The sequence below is a fragment of the Neolamprologus multifasciatus genome, chromosome 3 (assembly GCF_963576455.1).
Source record: "Neolamprologus multifasciatus chromosome 3, fNeoMul1.2, whole genome shotgun sequence".
NCBI lineage: Eukaryota > Metazoa > Chordata > Actinopteri > Cichliformes > Cichlidae > Neolamprologus > Neolamprologus multifasciatus.
Genome location: NC_140441.1, coordinates 37,991,505 through 38,017,356, shown reverse-complemented (window position 1 = coordinate 38,017,356; position 25,852 = coordinate 37,991,505). Strand labels below are relative to the sequence as shown.

Here is a 25,852-nt window from a genome sequence, read left to right as displayed (position 1 = left end):
GTAAACATGGACATATGTGATGCTGTCATCCTCCCCATGATCACAGAGCTGTGCACTTATATTCCTGCAGTTTTGGCCTGCAGCAGCTTTTTTGTAGAAGTAATCTAGTAACTATACTTAATTACTTTTTCAAAGTAACTTGCCCAACACTGGTCACCAGCTGCTCTGTGTTGGATGAAAAGTGGTTTGTCTGAAAGAAGCCAAACGGTTTATTATAATGGTTATTTCTCAGATAGCTGCGATATGAACTGTGGTCCATCCCAAGGCAGCTGCCTCGGTCCTCTTCTCTATTCAGTTTTCATTAATTATCTGCCAAATCTTGGGCAAATCTCATCTTGTAATGTACTTCGATGATTCCACCATGTTTTATTCAGCTAGCGATAATTCAGAATTGACCAGAATATTACAAGAAGATTTGCTGAACGTGTTTTACTGGATAAGTAAAAATAACATGATTCTAGTTCATCTAAACCTAAATCAACGTTAACTGAAAGTAGACTATGTTTAGTCAACAGTCCATAACTGATTCTTCATAGCTGGATCAGTATAAGAACAGGTCACCCAGATTAAACTAATTGGTGTTACTATAAATCACCACCTCATGGTCTCAACATATAGACTCTGTCATTAAGAAAATGAGACAGGCCATAGCTGGTTAGGAAATGCTCCTTCTAAATAAGATGTTATTAATGCACGATCGAATAGATAATAAACATTTTTGGCTTCCAGTACAAACTAAATTACAATTTGGCTTCTTTTTATTTATAAAGAAAGCAACACTGTTAAACACATCACATTTTTTCACATTGTATCATATGAAATACATGAAGACCAGCAATCACTATTGTGGAAGCTTGTGGGTTTATTGTGGGTTCCTTATATATAAGTAAAAAATAAATAAAAACACTTAATGTTGTTAACATCATGCTACATCAGCTCCCTTATATTTACACAATACAGCTTTAATGTGACTCTGGTTGTGTTTCATTAGTGTTTCCTAAACATAAGCGTTTCTGCTCTTTCTTCATGTAACATTTCACCTGCAGTGGAAGAAGAATAATGAATACATCAAACAGCTCGTGCAGGTGAAACAAACAGCAGAAAGCCTGAAGAAACAGCTGCAGTCCCAAACTCATGAGGTTTGTCTTTCCATTTATTCTATTCATGAATAGAATAAAAGTGTCCAACAAAAAATAAACAAATCTAAATCTAAGGGTCTAAATATATCATCTATACATGATAATGAGGCAGTCTACAACCAAACATCAATGTCATGGTAAATTTTCTGTGGGAGGCAGAGTTGTGGACTCTCAGGCAAAACTGTGCTGGAAATAGTTTTATTGCTAAATTCCCAGAAAACAGGTGACGTGAACATAAACTGGGAACTAACTCTTTGAAATGCTACTACAGAAACTTTCTAAACAGACAAGACACACAGCTAGACAGCTCACAACACGAAATAGACGGAGACACAGACATCATATACACAAGAGGACATCAGGGCAGAGAGGAGACACCCGGGAAACACAGCTGGACATGATGCACACAGGACAGGAGACTGAAATAAAATGGGAAACATGATAAACACACACTGAGACACACTGAGTGCAAATGAGACGGAGAGACATGACTGGGGACCAGAAAGGCAAATAAGTATGGAGACAAGACTGAGACACAAATAACAAACAGAACTAGACACAAGAGGACGGGGAACACAGAGGGAGGGATTATTCTAACCTAAACACACTTAAAGTATAATATAAATGAAACCAATATAGAATATTCAAACATTATAAAGTCCAGAGACCTCGAACCACTGTGTCACTGACTCAGGACCATGACAGTCAAAGCAGAAACTTCACTTCTGGTGTTTGTGATCATGTAGAGGATCAGTTCTGTTTCAGCTTTTCATTAAACTAAAGCGCTGCTGCTTCACTTTACATACATGATTTGTTGGCTTTGTGTGATGGTGCTGCTGTCATAGGCTGATGGAGTCAGCTGTGTTTCACTGCTGTGTAAAAGGATTGTTCTTGATGTGATTGTCATTCACATGTTAGAAGCAACAAGTTTCAGTTTTCCAGTTTAGATTTCAATCTGGAAAGTCTCCTGTTGATCTCAGTAGAGAGCATTTCTTCCTTCTGCTCTTTCTTCATGTAACATTTCACCTGCAGTCTGAGGAGAAAACTGAAACCATCCATCAGCTCCAGCAGTTGGAACAAGCAGCAGAGATCCTGAAGCTTCAGCTGGAGTCCAAAAATCAGCAGGTTTGTCTTTTCATCATAAATATTCTGAATTTGCTGACTCAGCTCTCTTTATGAATAAAATAATAGTAAAAATCAGTATTTACACACTAACAGACTGTTTAGCTAAATAAATAAATAAATAAATAAATAAATAAATAAATAAAACTAAATGTATAGGTCTAAAATATATTTTAAATACGAATTTAGAAGCTACACATGCTGCTTTTGATCTCAGTAAATGAACAGTCACCTTCCTCCCTGTACAGTGATTTTTTGATGTTGATGAAAGAGGATGAAACACTGTATAATCAACTCCTCAGTAAAGTAGAAAATGTTTTTCCCATCAAATCAGAGTGTTTTCTAACTTTGATATGTAGAATCTATCAGAACTTAATATTTGGTCTAATGTAGATTTTACTTAAACTGACAGCATTTTGTGTTGTTGAAATTTGAGTTTATTTCACATTAAATATTGATGTTATCACACACCTGATCAAATAGCAGGTGAGATTTAAAGCTTCTGTTTATTTTTACATTTGATGTGATTAACAGTGTGTAAAGAAACAAAGACAAGAGTGAGAATATTGCACATTTATTTCAGTAAAGATACAGTATCCTGTAAGAGCTGTAACAATCAAATTTAAAATGAATTCTGAAGTGAAGTCAAGCACCGGGGAAATATGTTCAAGTCTTTTAGTTCGTGTCAGAAGACGAGCTGCAGCATCTGGACCAACTGCAGCTGGTCTCCAGCTGGGATGTAATAAAAGCATGGATCCTCCTTTCAAAGCTTTTAAAAGATAAAAATGATTTCAGAGATAGATATAAGGTTGACAAAAGACCGCTGTACAACAGGGCTAATCTGTTTTTTCAAATGCGAACTTTCTGTCAATTATAACCCCCACATTTTTGGCATGCAATTTAATAAAAGGCTCAATACTGTGCAGGTTAACAAGAGAGGTGCTGGGATTGCAACTTGGTCCAAAAATGATCACTTTGGTTTTGTTCTCATTAAAGTTAAGGAAGTTAGAAGACATCCAGGCTTTAACTTCACCAAGACACTGAAGTAAGGGTTCAGGTAGGGCAGAACAGTTTCTGTTCAGTTGAAGACAGATCTGAGTGTCATTGGCATATGAATGGTAACATGTTATATTTTCCAAAAAATAGACCTGGAAGCAGCATATAAATAGATAATAAAATTTGCCACCACAAGTAAGGGGAGCTGAGGAAGAGTTAAAATCTCCAAGGCTCACAGAGAAAGTCCTGTCAGACAGGTAAGACCTGAACCACTCTGATGGAAAGACCTTGATGCTGCAATGCTCCAATCATGAGATGGAGATGCTGTGGTCAACAGTATCAAAGGCAGCGGTCAGATCCAAAAGCAAAAGCACAGCTGAGTCTCCTGAGTCAGTGGCTAATAAAAGATCACTAAGAACTTTTAAAATTGTAGTTTTAGTGCTGTGAAGAGGATTTAAACCAGACTGAAACCTCTCAATAGCACATTGTCCATTTACAAAAGATTGCAGCTGAACAAATACAATCTTTCCCAAAATTTTTGATAGAAAAGGAAGCTTTGAAATAGGCCTGAAATTTGGGAGAGAAGAGAACTTGATATTACATTTTTTAAATACAGGCTGTACAACAGCATGTTTAAAACAGACTGGCACAACAACTGTTTTAAAAATCCTTAAAAAAATAAAAATAAATAAAAGATATTTAAATTAAGATATTCACAGTCTGAAGGTAAAGGTTCCGTAAAACAGATGGACTCACCTGCCAGGCTTCTGCCACAAGGATTAGATGCAGTTCCTGATTAGTGAAGAAGTCCTTAACAATGAAAGTTTTATTTGTTAGCGATCGAGCACTAACTAGACTTATCCTTCAATTCAATTCAATTTTATTTATATAGCGCCAAATCACAACAAAAGTCGCCTCAAAGCACTTTATATTGTACAGTAGATACAGAGAAAAACCCAACAATCATATGACCCCCTATGAGCAAGCACTTTGGCGACAGTGGGAAGGAAAAGCTCCCTTTTAACAGGAAGAAACCTCCGGCAGAACCAGGCTCAGGGAGGGGCGGCCATCTGCTGCGACCGGTTGGGGTGAGAGAAGGAAGACAGGATAAAGACATGCTGTGGAAGAGAGACAGAGGTTAATAACAGATATGATTCAATACAGAGAGGTCTATTAACATATAGTGAGTGAGAAAGGTGACTGGAAAGGAAAAACTCAATGCATCATGGGAATCCCCCGGCAGCCTACATCTATTGCAGCATAACTAAGGAAGGATTCAGGGTCACCTGGTCCAGCCCTAACTATATGCTTTACCAAAAAGGAAAGTTATAAGCCTAATCTTAAAAGTAGAGATAGTGTCTGTCTCCCGAATCCAAACTGGAAGCTGGTTCCACAGAAGAGGGGCCTGAAAACTGAAGGCTCTCCCTCCCATTCTACTTTTAAATACTCAGGAACAACAAGTAGGCCTGCAGAGCGGGAGCGAAGTGCTCTAATAGGGTGATATGGTACTACAAGGTCATTAAGATAAGATGGGGCCTGATTATTTAAGACCTTGTATGTGAGGAGCAGGATTTTGAATTCAATTCTGGATTTAACAGGAAGCCAATGAAGGGAAGCCAAAACAGGAGAAATCTGCTCTCTCTTTCTAGTCCCTGTCAGTACTCTTGCTGCAGCATTTTGGATTAAATGGAGGCTTTTCAGCGAGTTTTTAGGACATCCTGATAATAATGAATTGCAGTAGTCCAGCCTGGAAGTAATAAATGCATGAACTAGTTTTTCAGCATCAATAAGAGACAGGATATTTCTAACTTTAGAGATGTTGCGCAAATGAAGGAAAGCAGTCTTACATATTTGTTTAATATTCCTGACAGGAATTGTGGAACAAGCTAAAAGTTAGCATTTTTAAGACAAATAAAAAAAATAAAACACTAGTACAAACAGAGTCGGATGGCAGGCCGTACACACTGACGCAATCTTGGTTTCTCTTAGACAAAGTAGAGAAATTTTATTCTATACAGTGTGTATCATTAAAAAAAAGAAAACCACCAATCAGACTGATTATGGTTGGAAACATGTTGCTCACAGTGTGAAGCTTCAATAATTTTGTCACTTTTATCAACAAAGTGCTGCAGAAACATACATACATATGTCTGTCTTTTTTTCTGACAGATGATCAAATCTGAGAGGGAGAAGGATGAATTCACTCAGAAGCTGATAGAAATATTTCCTACACTAGACTCAAAGGTCAGTGAAAGCATCTCTCAGCAGACAGAGGTAAACATGGACATATGTGATGCTGTCATCCTCCCAATGATCACAGAGCTGTGCACTTATATTCCTGCGGTTTTGTCCATCAGCAGTTTGTGTGTCATTAACCAAACACAACTTTGAAATCCTACCACTGCAAGATTGTTGACATCATCCCACAACACTTAATGTTGTTAGCATCATGTTACATCAGCTCCCTTATATTTACATAATACAGCTTTAATGTGACTCTGGTCGTGTTTCATTATTGTGTCTTAAACATGAACATTTCTTCCTTCTGCTCTTTCTTCATGTAACATTTCACCTGCAGTGGAAGGAGAATACTAAAATCATCTATCAGCTTCAGGAGGTGAAAGAAACAGCAGAGAAACTGGAGCAGCTGGAGAAAAAAAATCAGGAGGTTTGTGTTTCCATTATAAACACTTTGAATTTACTGACCCAACTCTCTTTATGAATAGAATGATTGCACACATCAATATTTACTCACCATCAGACTGTACATTATAAATGAATCAATAAATCAAAATCCTAGCATCTCAATTATAAAAAGAAATCCCAGATATATACATGTAAGAATGTAAGAAAAAACAGTGTGCATGCATAATCCCAAAAGGTTGATTCTGTTCATCTGGACGTAACATTTTCAGTGGGAGAAACGTTTTGTCACTCATCCAAGTAACTTCTTCAGTTTCAGCTGACTGCAGGTTTCCCAACCTTATGAACAGTAGATTTATATAATTAATTAAAAAAATATCAGCAGACCTGATGTGTTGTGGGAATTATATAACTTTTATATCATGTTTATTCTTCTATATCCTTTTTATTAAAGCATTTATTCAATTTATTAAACACACATGTGGGAAGATACACAGCACTACATTGTCAACACAGATCTCCGCTCAAATATATATATAGTATACTTTTAAAATAGTTTTATTATGTCAGGGTTCATGCCCCTTCTCGCGTCAATAAAGAATATAACAGGCATAAGTTATAATTAATGACATTTAAACAAGTTTCCGTGTTCAACAACATTTTGCCCTATATGGCTGTCTCACCCACCAGATGTTTCCTGTCGACTCATTCATGGCATGCTTATCTTTAACACCTTCTGCATCACTAGTTGCTAAGCAAGCATAAATCAAAATATGTTTCACCTTTACCATAGAAATACATCTATGCGATGTCTGTGTGTGTAAACATGATATTAAAATGATTTAATTCCCACAGTGTGCATATTATTAGTAAGGGAAAAGTAAAAGCTGGTTTTAGTTTTAGAAACTCTAAATTGAAACTAAGATATTTCCTTAGTGTTATTTACAAATATTAATTTATATTATCCAGCTTATATTTACATAATACAGATTTTATTTCCAGCTTTAATTGAACTCTTATTGTGTTATTAATATTGTAATAATATTATTGTCTTAAACATGATCGTTTCTTTCTTCTGCTCTTTCCTCATGTAACATTTCAGCTGCAGGGTGAGACAGACAGTGAAATCATCGATTTATTTAAATCCTATTGTGTTATTAATATTGTGTCTTAAATGTGAACATTTCTTCCGTCTTTCTTCATATAACATTTCAGGGTAAGACAGATGAAATCATCAGACAGCTCGAGCGGGACAAAGAAACAGCAGAGAAGCTGAAGCAGCTTCAGGTTTGTCTTTCTGTTATAAACATTCTGAATTTACTGACCCAACTCTATTTATGAATAGAGTAATTGCACGCATCAATATTTACCCACCGTCAGACTATTTAATATAAATGAATAAATTGATATTAAATTGAAATCTCAGTTAAATAAAAAAAAAAATCCAGGATATATATATGTATGTATATAGGAAAGAAATTGTCCATGCATATTCCCAGAAAGTTGATTCTGTTCATCTGGACACAGCTTTTTACATAATTCATTAAATCAGCAGCACTAATGAACATTGGGCTGTGCGTGCATAGTATTAGTAAGTAAAAAGTAAAACCTGGTTTTAGTTTTAGAGACACTACATTGAAACTAAGATATTTTCTTACCATCTTCAGTTATTTACAAATATTTATTTATATTTTCCAATTTATATTTTCATAATACAGCTTTTATTTACAGATTTAATTTAACTCTGGTTGTATTTTCATGATTGTGTCTTAAACATGAACATTTCTTCCTTCTGCTCTTTCCTCATGTAACATTTCAGCTCCAGCGTAAGACAGACAGTGAAATCATCAAACAGCTCCAGCAGGACAAAAAAACAGCAAAGAAGCTGAAGCAGCTTCAGGTTTGTCTTTCTGTTATAAACATTCTGAATTTACTGACTTTACTGAACTCTATTTATAAATAGAATAATTACATACATCAATATTTACTCACCGTCAGACTCTTCAATATGAATGAATAAATTTATATTAAATTGAAATCATCTGGATGCAGCGTTTTACATAATTCATTAAATCAGCAGCACCAATGAACAATATTTACATAATACAGCTTTTATTTGACTCTGGTTGTGTTATCATTATTGTCTTAAACATGATCGTCTCTTTCTTCTGCTCTTTCCTCATGTAACATTTCAGCTCCAGGGTGAGACAGATAGTAAAATCATCGATCAGCTCCAGGAGGCGAAAGACAAAGCAGAAAATCTGAAGAAGCAGATGGAGTCCAAAAATTGGGAGGTTTGTGTTTCCTTTATACTCAATGAGAATTTGCTGACTCGGCTATCTTTGGTAATACAGAATAGCCTCATTATTGTCATTCAGAACATATACAGTTAGTGTCAGTATTTGCATCAAACTGTATAATATAAATAAACATTACCCCACCACACACTGACTTTTTATTATTATTATTAAACTGAAATTTAGGGAGTCCAGTTAGAGAAAACGTCTTGATGCAAAGATCCAGATGATCATAATGTCTCATTATTTAGTGTAAACACACAGTCATAGATAAAAGGAAACCTCTGTTCAGTTTTTGGATTTTGGTTTATCGTTGGCTGATCTGTCATTATGGAAACTATATCATTTCAACAGTGACCGTTTATTATATTAACAGATAATATGTGTCATAAAAAAATCACAACAATTACAACAACAAAATTTCAACAGGTATTCAGATATTACATCAACACTTAATTGAGCTTCATTTGCAAATATAACTCAAGACACCTCAGATAGCCTTTGATGAGTGTCTGGATCCTAGATGAAGGCATGTTTGATCCTTCTTCCATACAAAAAAGCAAAAAAGCATCAACAGCCTGATTCAAATCATCCCACAAAATTTCAATGACATCCAATTCAGGGGAATGTGGTGTTATTCTTCCACAGCACAGTGTCAATCTGTCTCATCTAAATGAGCTTTTATACAACGAGCGATTCTGTTTGTGGTGTGAATGCAGAAAGGCCTTCTTTTCATTACCCTTCCATACATATGTACAAATACACATCTGCAGCAAGATGCTCTGCAGGGTTTTGGAGGTGATTCATTCTCACAGTGCGCTGCATATGCAGCTCCTGTAATTTTCTTGGCCTGACCTGAGTTCAACCACAGCTGTGCCTGTGCTCTTCTATTTCCTGATTACTGTCCTTATAGATGAAACTGAGTTCAAACCTCTGAGGGATGTTTTTGCAGCCTCCCCCTGAACCACAGTACTGACAATCTTTGTTTTCAGAGTTTTTGAGAATTACTTTGAGAATCCAATGCTGTCACTGTTCAGTGTCAAAGAGAAGCACAACTTTAAAGTTTCCACCTTAAATACATTTTCTTATGATTGGACATGCTTGCCTATGAAGTTCACTATGAAGTTCAAGGCTTAACAAGCTAATCCAACTGATTTACAGTTGAAATCAGTATTGACCAGTTCCATGAATTCAAATCAGTAAAATTACAACGATACCCAAATTGTTGCACAGCCAGCTTTTACAACTGACTCCATTCTGTACGTCTAAATACTGCTTCACTAAAAATAGATGTTTGTGAAACCCCCCAGTACTCAGATGTAGGAAATGAGGAGGAAATGAAATACATGCCACTGTTGTCTTTTTGTTGAATGAAGAGTGATTTTTTTATGCAGGGAGAGAGGTTCCCAGATGTTTTTACATGATTGTTCATTTCAAAACCTTTTAACAAATAATTCAAAAACAGTTTTTGGTGACACAACATAAAACTGAACATATATGTATGTGTGCCTGCTGAAATTCTCACCATATAAATATGAAAACTTTAGATTAAGTGCTTAACTTCAGAAAAATTAATTAAAGAGATAAAACGCTGGAATTGTCCCGTTTCGGTTTAAATCCTGACTGATCAGTCTCAACTTTACAGAGAAATCTCAACACTGGGTCCGGACCCGTTCTGCCTGATGTCTGATGTAGAGGATAAGCTCTGTTCCAGCTTTTCATTCAGACAAAAAACACTGTTGTTTCACTTTACATGCAGGATTCCTTTGCTTTGTGTGATGGTGCTGCTGTCATAGGTTGACAGAAATGAGTAGAAACAAGAGGAAGTTTATTTTTATTCTTTTATTGTTACGTTTGATTGGATTAACTGTGTGTGAAAAGATAAACACAAGAGTAAGACTATTGCAGATGTTCATTTCATGTAAGAGATGCTACAGTATCATTATAAACGTTGTGGTTATATTGAAATTCATAATTATTCTATAAATGTTGACAGTAATAAGAAATGTGCTGTCAGATGTCAAAGTAAATGGGACCATTATTTGTTGTGGTTCAAGTTCATAAACTGAATTCAAAGTACACATAGCTGACTTGTGCCCCAATAATAATCAACCCCGATAGTGAAGACTCAATCTGAAAGCGTTGCTCAGAAGACAGATAAACATGGACTTATGTGATGGCTGCTATACCAATGATCATAGACCTGCACGCTCATTATGTCCCTCTGTGACTTTCTGCTTAATGTGAAGTCATTAGTGGAAATTATGATGCTAATATGATTTGTTTGATGTGACCAACCTGCTAATTTTTGACTTTTTATTGAGAAACAAGAAACACAAGTTCAAAAATACCCCATAGCACAGTAGTGTTAGCCCCAGTACTCATATCTAAATAAAGTCATTGATTAATGAATTGATTAATGTAAATTGGATCAGTGTAAGAAAATTGATCAATGGGAAGTTTTTAATTAAATAACTTTTGTTGAAATTCAAATACATGAGTTGTTTTAGTCATATTTTTCTATAAGCAGGCCTGAAAAATGTCAGAAAGCGCTCACAAAATGTCAAAGCATGAGACTTTTTTCCATGTCTTTTAATGTGCAGTCAGAGAAAAATGATTCTATAATTAGCATCAGCTTCATCAACCAACAAACCCATAAATATCCATCCATCCAAAACTAACTAACTAACTAACTAACTAAAACAGACAAAAAAGAGCAAAAAGAGCAACATTTAAAAATAACATGTTTTCTAAAACCTTTGACTGGTGATCTATATAAGAATGACAGCTGTTTTACTACATTAAGAAATAAACTAATCTAAATAAATTAGGATATTGCAAAAGTAATTAGAAGAATATTTCCATTAAAAATATACTGATGTTTTCATTTCTCTCCTCTGCTATTTGGTAAAGATGCTCTGGGCTGAGAAGAGGAATGAGGAAACTGACAGAAAACTCAAAGAGGTAAATCTTTTCACCCAAAGCAGTTTGCTGCTGTCATCTCTCTTTTATCTCTTTGTATACAATCCAAATTGGGAATTTCTTCACAAACATAAATTTTCCAGCACAAAAACATATTTCAGTTCATAGCTGTGATCTTTTTCTTCATCTCTCTTCTGTCCTTTAGTTGGTAAAGCAGCTCGAGGAGAAGAAGAAGAAAACTGAGAAAAATCTCAATGAGGTAAATCTTTGTCACCCAAATCAATCACCTGCTATTGTCTCTGTTTTCTACGTGTTCAGTTCTCACTGTTTTCAAACTTGAAATTTAAAAACATCATCAACCACTTTATATTTACATAACACATGTTTTAATTTATTTTAAACAGATTTTTTTTTTCTTTAGTGAAGTTTGTGAATGTATTGTTATATCATGTCTTATAAAAGAGCACGTCTCCAGTCATGTGTCCTCTCACCTGCTGTTAGAGAAAAACTATTCATACTTAATCAATCAGCTCTAAGCAGGAGAAACCCTGAAAAAACTAAAGTCCAGAAATCAGGGATTTCATCTCTCTGTTATAATCCTGCAGAATTTTCTTCTTAACATAAAAAAATGCAAAAATGTTTCAAAAAAAGACAAATGCTGAAAGTCATTAACTTGGATATTTAGCATACAGAAAATAAACATTTTAATTCCAGTTCATCGTTTTATCTCTGAGCGCACTCTCAGTGTTTTTGTCTAAGGTGACGACTGCACATTAGGTTTATGAATCTTTAAACTGGATCCATTTAAACAATAAAGGTCACTGCCCCACAGTCTGATAGAGGAGACGTTGCTCACACATCAAAGTGAATTTAATTTGACTGAACAGATATTCTTGCTTTGTGACTTCTAATTGCTGTAGTGTAAAAGAGACTCAGCAGTATTTATATGTTGTTTTGCATCACACAATTATTGGATGCACACTGATCATTCAGTAGTTTTAGTAAGGTACAGTTTAACAGCTCACACATTTAAAATGTATTTGGCAAGAAGAGATTTGTAAGGAAACTTACAAGATACTGTAAATTAAACAATCAGAGGCTTTCAGCTGATTTCAAACCAAATCTCAGATTATAACCTGCTGCTGTTTATGTGATCAGCACAGGTTACCACAGTGATTAACCAGGTAAAAAGAAAGAGGTGACACAGAAACTCTGACTTTAATGTAGACATGAAATATTAAACTATGGAGCCATCCTCTCGAAAACTGCAGACAGTGTTTAAGCAGATTTAACTCCGTTTGCGATGCTGGAGTTAAGAAATAGGTGTTCTCACTTATAGTTTGTTAGACCTTGTGCGAGTACAATATTACCGGTTTGTTTGTTTGTTTGGTGCTAATAGACATTAGTTTGTGTTAAGAAAAACAAGGATCTACTGCCCACTTTCACTGTCCGTCTCTGAAGCAGTCATTGGTTCTTCAGTTATAAAACAGGAAAATCCACCTGTTAGGTTTAAGGTTAGCAGAGCACTTTAAGCTGTTAGTCAGGTGCACTGGAGGTTCGCCTGACTAACAGCTAAAGTCTGACACTTCCATTTTGATTTTTCTTAGTGGGGTCAGGTTTACAGACTGAGAGCTGCTATGAGGTGGCAGAGCAGATGTTCACAAACTGTGAGCAGCAATATTTTATGCTATATTCAGGTGTAATATAACCCCCAGTTACTCTCTGGGTTAAATATCTTTTTCCAAGCTCAACCAAAAGGTTTCCAACATAACAAGTTACTGTGATGTTTCCCCGTCATCTCTTTTTATACTGATACTGAAATTACAACTTGAAGCATGCATGAAAACAATCGTGAGAAACTAAACCATCAACTCTGCTGTAATAAAACAGAGAAATTATAAACAGACAAGAGTTTAAACTGTTGTTGGGAGGCGTTAAATGTAAATGTAAATGTGGAGTTTTTGTTTTTTTACATCAGGCCAGTTATATTTAAGTATAAGTGAAGCTGTGACTGGAGCTTTAGTGAATTGTGGTGAATATAGTGCAAATCTGGAATTTCTTTACAAAAATTATTTTTTTCCTCCAAAAACATCTTTCAATTCCTTTTCATAGCTGTGAGCTTTGTTTTTATCTCTCTTCTGTCTTTCAGGTGGTAAAGCTGCTCGAGGAGGAGAAAACTGAGGTAAATCTTTGTCAAATCAATCACCTGCTATTATCTCTCTTTTCTACATTTTGTATAGAACTGGTTACTACATGTGCATCACTATGGGTACATTTCTTACTGAAGCATGATTGGGAATCCTTACACTCATCACCTTACACTCACCTTAGATGTCCCTTGTTTTTTTTGCTAAAGATTAATTTTCTTTTCTTTAGCCATAGCAACTTAGCCATCTACTTAGATTTTTAAATCATTGTTTACCCTGCGGCCCCAGATAATCAGAAGAAGGATGGTTGGACATTATTTTAAGAATTCTGCTCTGTTTGGTTTGTTTCTTATCTCCATACTTACTGTTGTTACTTCCTCATACTCTGTGGGATTTAGCAATTTTCTGTTTTAAAAGGTGCCTTGAGTTTCACACCGGCTTGGTTCTTTTTTTTTGTCAGAATAAACTTCTGAGCAGCCTGTCTGTGTTACTTTATTTCTTTTATTTTCCTCATCATTCTAACAGCATGAATATGATGAAGTCCTAAAATAAACCTTTACTCTCATAGTCACTGAACTTTATAATTTGCTCTATAGAAACCAAACTAATATTACAGGGCAGCTGAGAGTGTTGGGACAAACACTTTAAAACTGTCTTCCAAGTTTACTGACTGTAGTTTTTACAGATGTGATGAATTGTATTTACACAAACGAAGAACACTAACTGATCTCTGCCAACAGGTTTCCCGCAGCAGCCTATTTAACTTAAGCTTTGGGAGATGATCCAATCAAAACGAATCCAGAAGTTGCTCAACATGTAACTGAGGAGTGCTTGAGGTCAAAGAGCTTCATCATGGAGAAACTTGGTGTTTGTCACTGTCACTGATTCATGTTTAAATAATCAGTTGTTCAACTTGTAACACTTTAAGTGAAGTAAGCAAAAGCTCTTATCATCCATCTAAAATTCCCAAATACTAAAGTTGTTCAGTCCTTGTTCAGTTGTACAGAAAAACTAATAAACCTTATCAACTAAAAATATGTTGAAAATGCGCTGCAAATTTTTTGACTTAATTTTATTTTTTGAAAGATTTTAAACTTATTTTAAGTTAGCAAACCAACTGATAAATAAATAATTGATCAGGTAACAACTCCTGAGCCAAAGCACTATTCTAGGAACATTTTTGTGTCTGTGTGTTTAATATTTTGTTCATTTTTCTGTGTCAGACAAATAGAACTGTAATGTTGCTGTATCTGTGTTATGGTGTTTCAAAACCATGTTTATATAAGTCTGAGTTTAAATGTTAATTAAAGTGAGAAATGGAAGAAACTATGTTGGATTTTAAACGCTAAATTTCAAAATTATTACTAAAATAAATAAAGTTCTAATTTTTCCTGTATATAAATATATATATATAAACATATAAACTGTATATAAACATATTTTGTTTCTTTCTTTTCTCATACATACATTTTCACTGGGTTTCAGGTGAACAATAGCCAAGCCCGAGTGAATAACACACACACGTGTGTGTGTGTGTGTGTGTATATATATATATATATATATATATGTGTGTGTGTGTTCGACTACTCCGCCTAGGCTGCACTGTCGAGCGCAGATCCATTGAGCACTCAACACAGACAGCATCGTCAGAAGGAATAATAAATAAAATAAATTTAAAATTTTGTATTGTTCGATACATATGCGTACCGAACCGAAAGCACTGTATCGAACGGTTCAATATCGATACGAATATTGTTGCACTCCTAATATATATATATATATATATATATATATATATCCCTCCTGAGGGAAAACAATAGAGGCAGCCGTTACACACTTATCCCAGCAGGCATACACTCACACTTTCTGACTGTGCTTGAAGACTGACATGAAGTCAAACACAATAATCCCACGCTGGTGGAAGCTCCATCGCTCTTCTAAATAGCTCCCCAGACAAGCCAAGATGAGGAGCAGGTGTGTGGCAAGGACTTAAGGTGTGGCCAGTCCTCAAGCTAGGCCACGCCCCTCAGGCCTGAAGGTGCCTGTAACATGGCCACAGAAAACAGCAACACACACACACACACACCTGTCTACATACGGATGTGGACAGAGATAAGAGGCAGTGCAGACAACACACCAAATGATAATAATAATGACAATAATAATAATAACAACAGTCATAGTCCCCACTGCCCACGGACCCCGAGTCCCCAGAGCCGGGTCCGTGACAATATATATACATACGTGTATTATTCACATCTTAAACCACAAGCTGAGACTGAAATGATCACACTGAAGTATTTTAACTCTGCTGTGAACAAACGTTTTCTCGTGCGGTTTGTCTCTAAGAAGCTAAAATTACTCGAGTGTCTGCAGCATCTAAAATCACTACACGCTGAGTAAACTGAGATACTGAGTGCTCTTTAATATCTGCTGGAAAAAAATCATAAAGAAAACTAAACTAAAGTCAAACAATTTTTTACAATCACCCATCATGTAGCTCTTATGATTGTCCAGTTTTCTGCACTGTTTTATTACCTAAATGTTAAAACTTCCAGAACATTCTCCATTAGTCATGAATCAGTGATCTTTATATATAAATATAATTTATGTCTGTGTAACACTGAGTTTTCCAAAGTGAAGTAATCCCACTAACAACAGCAGCAGAACCACCATCACAATGGTGAAAATAGTCCTCAACGTTAGGAACACGTGAACGACAGAACAAGAAGATGAGCAGGTCTCTCTGTGAAGTGTTCAACTTGTAACACTTTATTCAGTCAACACTCAGTTAAGTGAAGTAAGCAAAAGCTCTTCTCATCCATCTAAATTTCCCAGATACTAAAATTGGTTTAGTCTTTGTTTAATTAAGTAGAAAATGCATAAATCTTATCAACTAAGAATATGTTGATAATTCACTGCTGTGTCTGATTTATTAAGTTAATTTTATTTTTTGAAAGATTTTCTCGAACTTATTTTAAGCTAGTTAAGCAACCAGTCAATTATTTGATCAGGTAACAACTCATGAGCTAAAGCACTATTCTGGGAACATTTGTGTGTCTGTGTGTTTAATAGGGTTAATATTGTGTTCATTTGTCTGTGTCAGACAAATAGAACTGTGATGTTGCTGTATCTCTGTTATGGTGTTTCAGAAACATTTATATATAATAAAAAATGAAGTTAAGTGAAGTAAGAAATCTTGATCTTTTAATAATATTTTTATATTAAATTTCAAAATTAATACTAAAAAAAATAAAGTTCCAAAACATGTTTCACATTTTTCTTTTTCTGTATGTAAACATATATTTTGTTTTTTTCTTTTCTCATAGATGATATTTTCACTTGGTGTCACATAAATAGACCCAAAAGCAGACACTATGCTCAACAACGACAAGTTTGCAGTGAGTTTATTTGCGACGAAGTAGTGAAAGTTCACGGCGGGAGTCTCGTGGGGCAAAGTGCCTGAAATAGGAGAGAGAGTGGAATTAGTCCATGGTGAGGTTTGTGACAACGAGAGATTAAACAGTGAGAATGTGGTTTGCCTTACTTGTAGCGCGGGGGGGCAGGAGAGCTGTGGATCGAGGGCAGGTAGTTAAGGGCAGTTTCCAACAGGTGAAGAGCCGCAGATGTCCTTACAGGTGGGCGACAGCGTGGGAGGAAACCAGGTGAGGCTTGGATCCGCTGACTAGAGACGGGCTGCTCTTCAGCAGGGAAGAATAGCTGAGCCCCGATCACCAACACCCGAGTGGATGACACTGGGATTGTCTTTATATATATATTTTTTGTCAATTATTTTAAAACAGTTAACAAATTTAAAGGTGAATGAATGAAATGAAAGTAGTAACTGACATCCACACCCCTCTGTTGGGTCATTTTATTTTAAAATATGTTAATATATATATAAGTTATTGTTCTTGCCATGCTTACTATTTAGCTGCAGAAGATACACTGACATGTTTGCAGCTACAAGGCTTATGTAGAATTTTTAAGCCACAAGCTGGCACTGAAATGATCACGCTGACGTATTTTAACTCTACTGTGAACAAACATTTTCTCATGCGGTTTGTATCTAAGAAGCTAAAATTACTGGAGCGTCTGCAGCATCTAAAATAATCACACGCTGAGTAAACTGAGTTACTGAGAGGTCTTTAAACATGCTCAGCAGGCCTGTGGTTTTAAACTTTTCTGTGCATGACAAGTTTAACAGCAACCAACAAAGTCAACAGAATAAAAAAGGAAAAAAAGTATATAGTAAAAAAAAAAACTGAAGTCGAAGTATTTTTTTACAATATTTGCAATCACCTGTCATAGTGTAGCTCTTATAATTGTCCAGTTTACTGCACTGTTTTATTATCTAAATGTTAAAACCTTCAGAACATTCGCCATTAGTCATCAGTCAGTCATCTTTATATACAGATACCATTTATGTCTGTGTAACACTGAGTTTTCCAAAGTGAAGTAATCCCACTAATAACAGCAGCAGAACCACCATCACAATGGTGAAAATAGTCCTCAACATTAGGAACACCTGGACGGCAGAACAAGAAGATGAGCAGGTCTCTCTGTGGAGTGCTGCAATGATAAAAAATACATCTGCTGTAAAACAAATAAGGTTTACCTTTAAATGACAGAATAGAAAAACTGATTGTCTCCACTTAATTATATTTAGCTACACTCTAAAATTATAATTTAGTCTAGCTCTTAATGTCTGATTCAAAATGTCTGATTTGTACCTGTGACAGTCAACAAGCTCTCTGGTGATTCTCCAGTATTAAAGATCTTACACTTGTAGAGTCCTTCATCAGACCTGGAAACTTTGTGGATGGTCATCTCTCCTGTGTAGCTGTTCCCAATGAGGAAGCCATCTTTATAGAAATCAGCTGTGAGGTTTGAAGTCTTTGTCTTGTTCCTGCAGCGCAGAGTAACATTGTTTCCCTCCTTGACGGGGACAACAGGACTCTCTAGGACGACAGAACCAGCTGAAAAACAAGACTTTTCATCTGATACAGAAATCTGTAACATTTCAAACCAAACAAGCAAAACACTGAAATAATAAGTGGTTAGTGACACTAGTGTCAACTAACCACTTATTGTGTCAACACTAGTGAAAAAAAGAAAGCTGAACTATTCTTCCAAGTTTCAAATTACTGGATCTGATCATTTGCCTATACATTTACATTACTTTGCTTAAAGCTTAATAATGAGGTATTTTAATTCAAGTATGTGTTGATATTATGACTCACCTTTCATGGCCAGCCAGCTTCCCGGTGAATATCCAACATGAGGGATGCTGCACTTGTAAAGGCCTTCATTGAGCTTGGAAAAATTGTTAATTTTTATGTTTTCTACAGCGACTTGTTCCAACTTGATGTCATCTTTGTAGAAAAATGCAAAGTTAGTAGAAGATGTCTTATTTCTGCAGAGAAGAGTAACACTGCTGCCTTCAGGTATAGCAAGAGTCAGACTGTCCAGGATCACAGAACCACCTGAGCAACATGTTTAAAACAAAGATTCACTTGTTTAAAAAATTACAGAAACATGTTTGTTATGTGGATTCCTAGTGTTAATCTATTAATTGATTGATTGATTGATTGATAATACTTTATTCATCCCACGGGAAATTGGGTTAAGGCTGCCAGCCATGCCAGTGCCTTTCCGACCAGACATACATTACACAAATATCACATGGTGTTGAAAGGTCAGAGAGCTATAACAATGGAAAATGCACAACATGAGGAAAGATGAGGAGAAAAAAAAACTCCCCCCCCAGACTGACTAACCCCCCTAACACCACAGCACATGAATCATCACATCTCACAACATAGAAGACATAAGCTTCGAAGGCATTTGGAGGGCGTGGGGGGGTGAGTGCAGGTCTGTGTCAGTGTGCATGCATATGTGTGCGTGTTTGTGCGTTCCGTGTTCAACAGAGAGACAGTACGACCTTGGTAGGCCTTCAGCTGGCACCAGTGGGATAGAGTGAAGATGGTGATTTGGGTTTAGTGCAATTGGTCTAATGTCCATCACTGGTCACCAATTCTCTCAATTCCCATTGTTCTTCTCCAAGATGTTATCCATATTGCAGAGCCATGAGCTTCGCCAAGATCTTATCCATATTGCTGAGTAATATGAATACTCACAGCCAGTGTTGGTCAAGTTACTTGAAAAAAGTAATCAGTAACTAATTACCGATTACTTCCCCCAAAAAGTAATCCTGTTACTTTACTGATTACTTATTTTCAAAAGTAATTAATTACTTTTTAAAAACACGATTTACAACCTGAATAGGTGATAAAGCGATAGATCTTTCAGCCCAAATCTACTTTTTCTGTATAATCCATCATACAAAATGTAATCAAATGGGAAAAGTCTCTTTTTAAAACTTGTTTTATTAGTTTTGATCTTTTAACTTTATGCATCAAGCAAAAACTTAATTATATGCAACATTCTCTGACTGGAAGAAATTTGTTTAATATTTAAACCTATTTTCTGCACATTTCAGCACATAAAATATATTTTTTGTGTGTGTTTACACTCACTCTTTCAAATAGATGCAAGTAAAACACAGCAGAAAATAAATAAAATCAAAGACTAGCGGTCCTTTTGCTCTATTTTCACCTGTAAAGCAGGAGTAGGGTAGGCGGAGGTTTACCCTGGTGCAGGTGTTCCCGCAGCAGTCAGTGGAAGAATCCGCGAGTTTCTCTGTGAGTTTCCCATTACGTCATAGCGCACTCGGTGTTTGCTTGGAAGTTTAGGGGTTTTTTCGCTGTAAAAAGAAGTTTTCTTCCCACGCACAACGGACACTAATGTTTTTGTCACTTTTTATGGAATCAAACTCAAAGTAAGGTCAGTACTTCCAAGCTTTAAACGCTGCACGCTCATACTCTCTCCTGCACTCAATATATTATCCATTGTTGATCTGCACACAGCTGTTTTCACGAACGTCGCACTCGCTTCCGTCATTGTCATGAGACATTCTCACAAAAAAATCACGGTTTTAGTAACGCAGTAACGCAGCGTTCCTATGGGAAAGTAACGGTAATCTAATTACCGTTTTGCAATAGTAATCCCTTACTTTACTCGTTACTTGAAAAAAGTAATCGGATTACAGTAACGCGTTACTGCCCATCTCTGCTCACAGCCCTGCCAATCGTCTATCATGTCAGCCAGCCTTGTGGGATTTTGAACAGCTGAAGCCGCTTCTTGTACTTCGATAAGCCAGGTCCAATCAGCCAGAACTCTGTTATCGTGGTTCCGAATTGGTAGATGTCATTCAATGTCCTCCATCAAGAGTGTCGCCAGACACACAACGCAACTGACCATCGAGTATCTGGCAGCAAACGTCTCCACGGGACAGTTGGGCTCTCCCAAGCCCAGGAAGGTGTCAATTCCATTACGTGACCAGTTGATCAAATCCATAATTCTTTAGGTTTTAGAGAACAAGACTGAGAACTCTTTGAGGGTTAGTGAATAAGCAAGACTATACAAAAGACATGAGAAGCCAAGCAGGAACGATAAGGGGGAGAGAAGGAGAAAAGTGCGACCGCCTCCGTCAAGTAGACTTGTAGTCAAGACCGCCTAATCCGAGACCAAGACAAGACCAAGACCAGAGGGTATCGAGACCAAGACAAGACCAAGACCAGAGGGTATCGAGACCAAGACAAGACCAAGACCAAGACCGAGACGAAGACAAGACCAAGACCAAGACCGAGACGAAGACAAGACCAAGACCAAGACCGAGACGAGACGAGACCAAGACCAAGACCAAGACCAAGACCGAGACAAAAAAAGTCTTTAAACTGCAGCCAGATGCTGCTTCGTTTACGGGTCTCGGGCATATTTATGTGTTTTTGCTTTCGCACAGCCCTCCTCACCGCTGTCTACTGTCTCACTCACTCACTGAAAGGACTGACGCATGCTCCACTTGACTGTTGCGTCTCTCACCCTCTCTGTTTTTCACATAATGATATTATCCTATATCCTCGCATGTGATTGGCCACAATATGGAGGGATTGGAGCGTAGCTGAGCCACTGTGTGAGAGCTGAGCAGCCAAAGGAAATTAAGTGGGGGTAGAAATGACTGAAAGATTATTAGGCTCTGTTTTGAGCTTTGTTCAAAAAAGAATGACTTCATATGTATATATATATATATATATATATATATAGTTTTTTAATTAAGCAGCAAGGCAGAACAAAGTCGGGCCTGTATCAAGACACAGGGACTAAACCCCAATTCAACCAGACCCAGAACTGATCCAGAATTAAAACAGGACTACAACAGTAACCAAGACAGAACCAGAATCAGAACTAGATGATAGCAGCACTAAAAATCATCATAGACCTGCACTACACTTATTTTTTAATTCTACCAAAGTACACTATTTAGATTCTGAAAAGTTTATATAATTATTCAGCCTTGTTGAGCAAACAAGCCTGCATAACTTAATAAATATAGAATTTTAAAAGTAACAAACGCTATCTAAAAAGATACAATAGGTACGAGATACATGTTCTGATGAGTTTTTGGCAAACAACCATTTGACTAACATGTGTGTCTCACCTGCTCTTGTTCCATCTCTGTTCTGTCTTCATTTTCGTCGTCTCTCTCCCTCTCTGTTCCTCTCTTTCCCTCTTTGTGCTGACAATCAAGCCAAACACAAATATACAGTGGAAACCAGATATTTACATACTCTTCAGATAAAAACAAACACTTTTTAATTGTAACATCAAATCAAACTAAATGTTTCTTTTTTTAGATTGATAAATATAAAAAACATATTTGTTAACTTTAAGAGTAAAGAGAGAAACTGTCTGTATTTCTTAATTGTAAATGGCACCAAATTGTATTCAAAATTGAGCCACACTTATGGAGCTCCACAATTCTTTTCCAGAATTCTTTTCCAGGTGTTTTGGTTGACAGCTCTTGATTTTTCAAAGAAACTTTCCCATTTCAAAGAAACAGGCTCTGTGTTTTGCCTTATATGCATCCACAGCTGTGCCACCAATTTACCCACATGGACTCTACTAACCAATCAGAAGCTTCTTAAGCTCAGAATGGAATCATCTGGAGTTTTCTTAATTAATCTTAATTAACAATAAACTTAGTGTATATGTACTCCTACATTTGATGAAAGTGATTAAAATAGACAGCTCCCTCTTTTTATTCTGACATTTAACTAATTCAAAAGACATTGCAACATTTATTTATCTAAAACAAAAGTTTACTCTAAATTGATGTTTAACAGTAAAAAAAAGGTTTTATGTTTTCTCCCTAAAGTGTATGTAAATATCTGGTTTCAACTGTGAATATACTGCTGTGTATTGAAATTCCTCTTGTTTTGCATAGATATACTGAACATACAACAACAACATACAAAGCATAATATATAAAATAACATCTACCTGAGTTTTTTCTTTGAAAGAAGCTCCTTATGTCCATTGTTGTGTTCATCAGTACACAACTGAAACCGATTTAGAGAGTTTGTTTAGCCGTGGAGGGTAACAACTGAAAATATGAGATGTAAGCTAAGACTCTCTAAAAAAAATCAGCATTGTCGTTCGGCTTTTTATTTATCCATTTGTTGATTCACTCGAAGAGTAAGTAACGCAACCAAGTGATCAGTTTGATATCAATCTTTTGTGATACACCGTCATATTTACATTATTAGTTCAGTACGAATGATTTCCGTTGGTACCTGGTCAAACTTAAGCTCTCCTCTGCAGCAAACTCGCAGGCAGCAGCTTCTCCCCCCTCGCTCACATGGGTGCTGTGCTCAGTCGCCTAGTGCCAAAGCTCGGATCATACCAAAATCAGGGGGAATTTACGACGGTGCGCTCTGTGCTTCGTGTGTTGTTTTTGTTTTATACAGTTGTCAGTCAGGCATCTAACAAACAAATTACACTCCAAAAAACCCCATGCTTCAAAAAAAATGACCCGGGCTTAAGCCCAGTAAGACACCCCCCGCTCCGCTGATGGTTGACTCCAAATCTCCCGAACACTATGTCGATTTGAGAGCGCAAGACCGAGACAGCGAGACCAAGACCGAGACCAAGACAAAAGTCCGTCGAGACCAAGACCGAGACCAAGACAAAAGTCCGTCGAGACCAAGACCGAGACCAAGACAAAAGTCCGTCGAGACCAAGACGAGACCAAGACCACGTAAAAGTGGTCTCGAGACCGGTCTCGAGACCAAGACCGGTCTCGAGACATCCAACTCTACCGTCAAGAGCCGATTATGGCTCTGGAAAGATTATGTAAAATTCTAGTTTGATAAAGAGAAACATACACTTTACTATTATGCACAACAATACAGGGTTCAAAAACATCCAGATAATACTCTTAACTGGCAGAAGGCACACATGATGCAAGTAACTACATGCTCTTTTCATAAATAAACACACATATATAAATATATAAATACATGAATAAGTAAAAAGCAAATTGATTTGCAGTATAAATCAGATTTAATACACATACCTGTGACTGTGATGTTGATAGTATTACTTCTCTTTCCTCCTTTAGCCCCACACCAGTACTCTCCACTGTCTTCTTGATAGACTTTATCAAACACACAGGAGGACCCTGATGATGTCTTCTTTGTTATACATGCTGGATTAAATGTTTCATTATTCCTAAACCCTCTCAGCTGAGTGGAGCCATCACAATGCAAAGACACAGATTCATACTCGAAGTGCTGCAGTCTGCTTGGAGTAACACGAGGGACAGCTGCATCTGAAATTAAGAATTTATTTGTTACCCATTCACTTGTTAAAACAGAAACTGTGTAAATGTTTATTTCTTTCTTTTTTTAAAACTAAAATGCCTTCTAAGATAATTTAGTAATTCAACATTAACAAGTCATAATTAATCAATAAATCATAAAATTCACCTTAAAGTCAACAGTTAAATTTATCAATAAGAAATGCAAAATGGAAGAGCCTGATATTTTAGGCACATACAGAAAATGTTTTAGCTAGTTTGTTGTTTATACAACAAGAATGAATGAGTTCTAAATAAATTATTACACAAAAAATAAACTCACCCTCATCCCAAGTGCAGCTTTTCTGAACTTGTGTTCCCAGCAGAATAAATTCAACCATCACTTGAAAAACACAGAAAAAATAAGTCCTTGATGTTTTTCCTTAAAAATAATCTATAACTAATATATAAAGTCATACAAAAAAATGAGACTTAGTACTTACTTATCCTGAAGCACAGACTTGTGACTGCCATATTGCCTACTTGACTCAGTGTTAGACTGAAATACATATTAAGTATGTGAGGCCTTCCTCTTCCTGTGCAGAGTTAGAGACACACTCATTGTGGCCTCAGTCTATAAACAACCACTGCTGGGGTTTATACCATCCTTTCCCTTTAAATACTTACTCTACTTAAGTAGTAGTAAGATTCATAGTGCATATCACAGACATAATAATCACAATGTGCTGAATAACAATCACAACACAATATAAACAAAGAAACATATTAAAAACAAAATTTAAGGTAAATACAAATAACAAAAGAATGTTAGCAGAAGGCCTGATTAAACAAAAAAGTTTGTAACTGTTTATTGTTTTAGCAGTGTCAGCTAATCGGAGTTGGAGCGGTAAACTGTTCCAGAGCCTTGGTGCCACAGATTGAAAAGCTATGTCCCCCTTAGTCTTTAGTCTTGTACGAGGCATAGCTAATAGATTATGAGCTTTTAAGGGAAGACTGCAAGCAGCAGTGTGTTGGACAAGAAGTTGAGATAAATAATATGGAATTGTTCATTTAGTGCTCTGTATGGAAGTGTGAAAATTTTATAACTATTTCTAAAATCAATTGGGAGCCAATTTAAAGAAAATAAAATACAGGCAATGTGAGCTTGCTTCCCAAAGTATGTCAGGAGTCTGGTTGAAGCATTCTGTATTGCTTGGAGGCGTGACAGATTATTGTAATGTAGTGATGTGTCACGAATGAAATGGCTCTTAGAGCCGGATCTTTGACGTGAATGATCTTTGACGGCTCCTTATCACGAGCCGTGTTTTTTTTTTTTTCTTCTTTCTCTCACCCTCGCTCTCGCACTTTTTTTCTGCTTCATTCCGCACGCGAGCCTTGTGCTTTGTGCTGGGAAGAAGGGGGAGGGGCGGTAGTTACACTCGCAGTAGCACAGGAACAGAGCAGGAGGGAGAGACAGAGAAAGAGAGCCAGGGACAACAACGTCACATTAGAAAGGTATAGTAATCATCCACAACTATTTTATTCATGCAGGTCCATATGACAGAGAATGTGCATCTTCTTTATGTTTTCATATTTTAATTTATATTTAATTGTGTTGTGGTTTGCAGTGTTTTGTGTTGTTTCACTTTAAATTTCTTTAAGAGGAAAAAGCAGAAAATTTAAATAGTTAAAAGTTGAACTGTGAATAGTTGGTTTTTGTATTATAGTGGAACCCCGACTTACGAAATTAATCCGTTCCCGAGGGTCTTTTGTAAGTCAAAAATTTTCATAAGTCGAAGCACCCATTGCGGGTTTTGAGTGAGGCGATGCTGAACAATAGGCTATAGGCTAATTGCTAACTAGAACAAAATTACATCGTTCAAGTGG

At 36.4% G+C, this 25,852-nt stretch overlaps 1 protein-coding gene across 1 annotated transcript in view; it reads left to right on the top strand.

The window, feature by feature from the left end:
* Positions 1-25,852, top strand: part of LOC146523034 (uncharacterized) — a 102,260-nt gene that overhangs the window by 34,857 nt on the left and 41,551 nt on the right. Inside the window, exons 18-27 of the mRNA XM_085154638.1 lie at positions 1,047-1,139; positions 2,172-2,264; positions 5,427-5,501; positions 5,836-5,925; positions 7,116-7,187; positions 7,720-7,800; positions 8,096-8,194; positions 11,111-11,161; positions 11,325-11,378; positions 13,269-13,301. Coding sequence (XP_085010764.1) covers positions 1,047-1,139; positions 2,172-2,264; positions 5,427-5,501; positions 5,836-5,925; positions 7,116-7,187; positions 7,720-7,800; positions 8,096-8,194; positions 11,111-11,161; positions 11,325-11,378; positions 13,269-13,301 — 741 coding nt within the window. The remainder of the gene's footprint in view (positions 1-1,046; positions 1,140-2,171; positions 2,265-5,426; positions 5,502-5,835; positions 5,926-7,115; positions 7,188-7,719; positions 7,801-8,095; positions 8,195-11,110; positions 11,162-11,324; positions 11,379-13,268; positions 13,302-25,852) is intronic.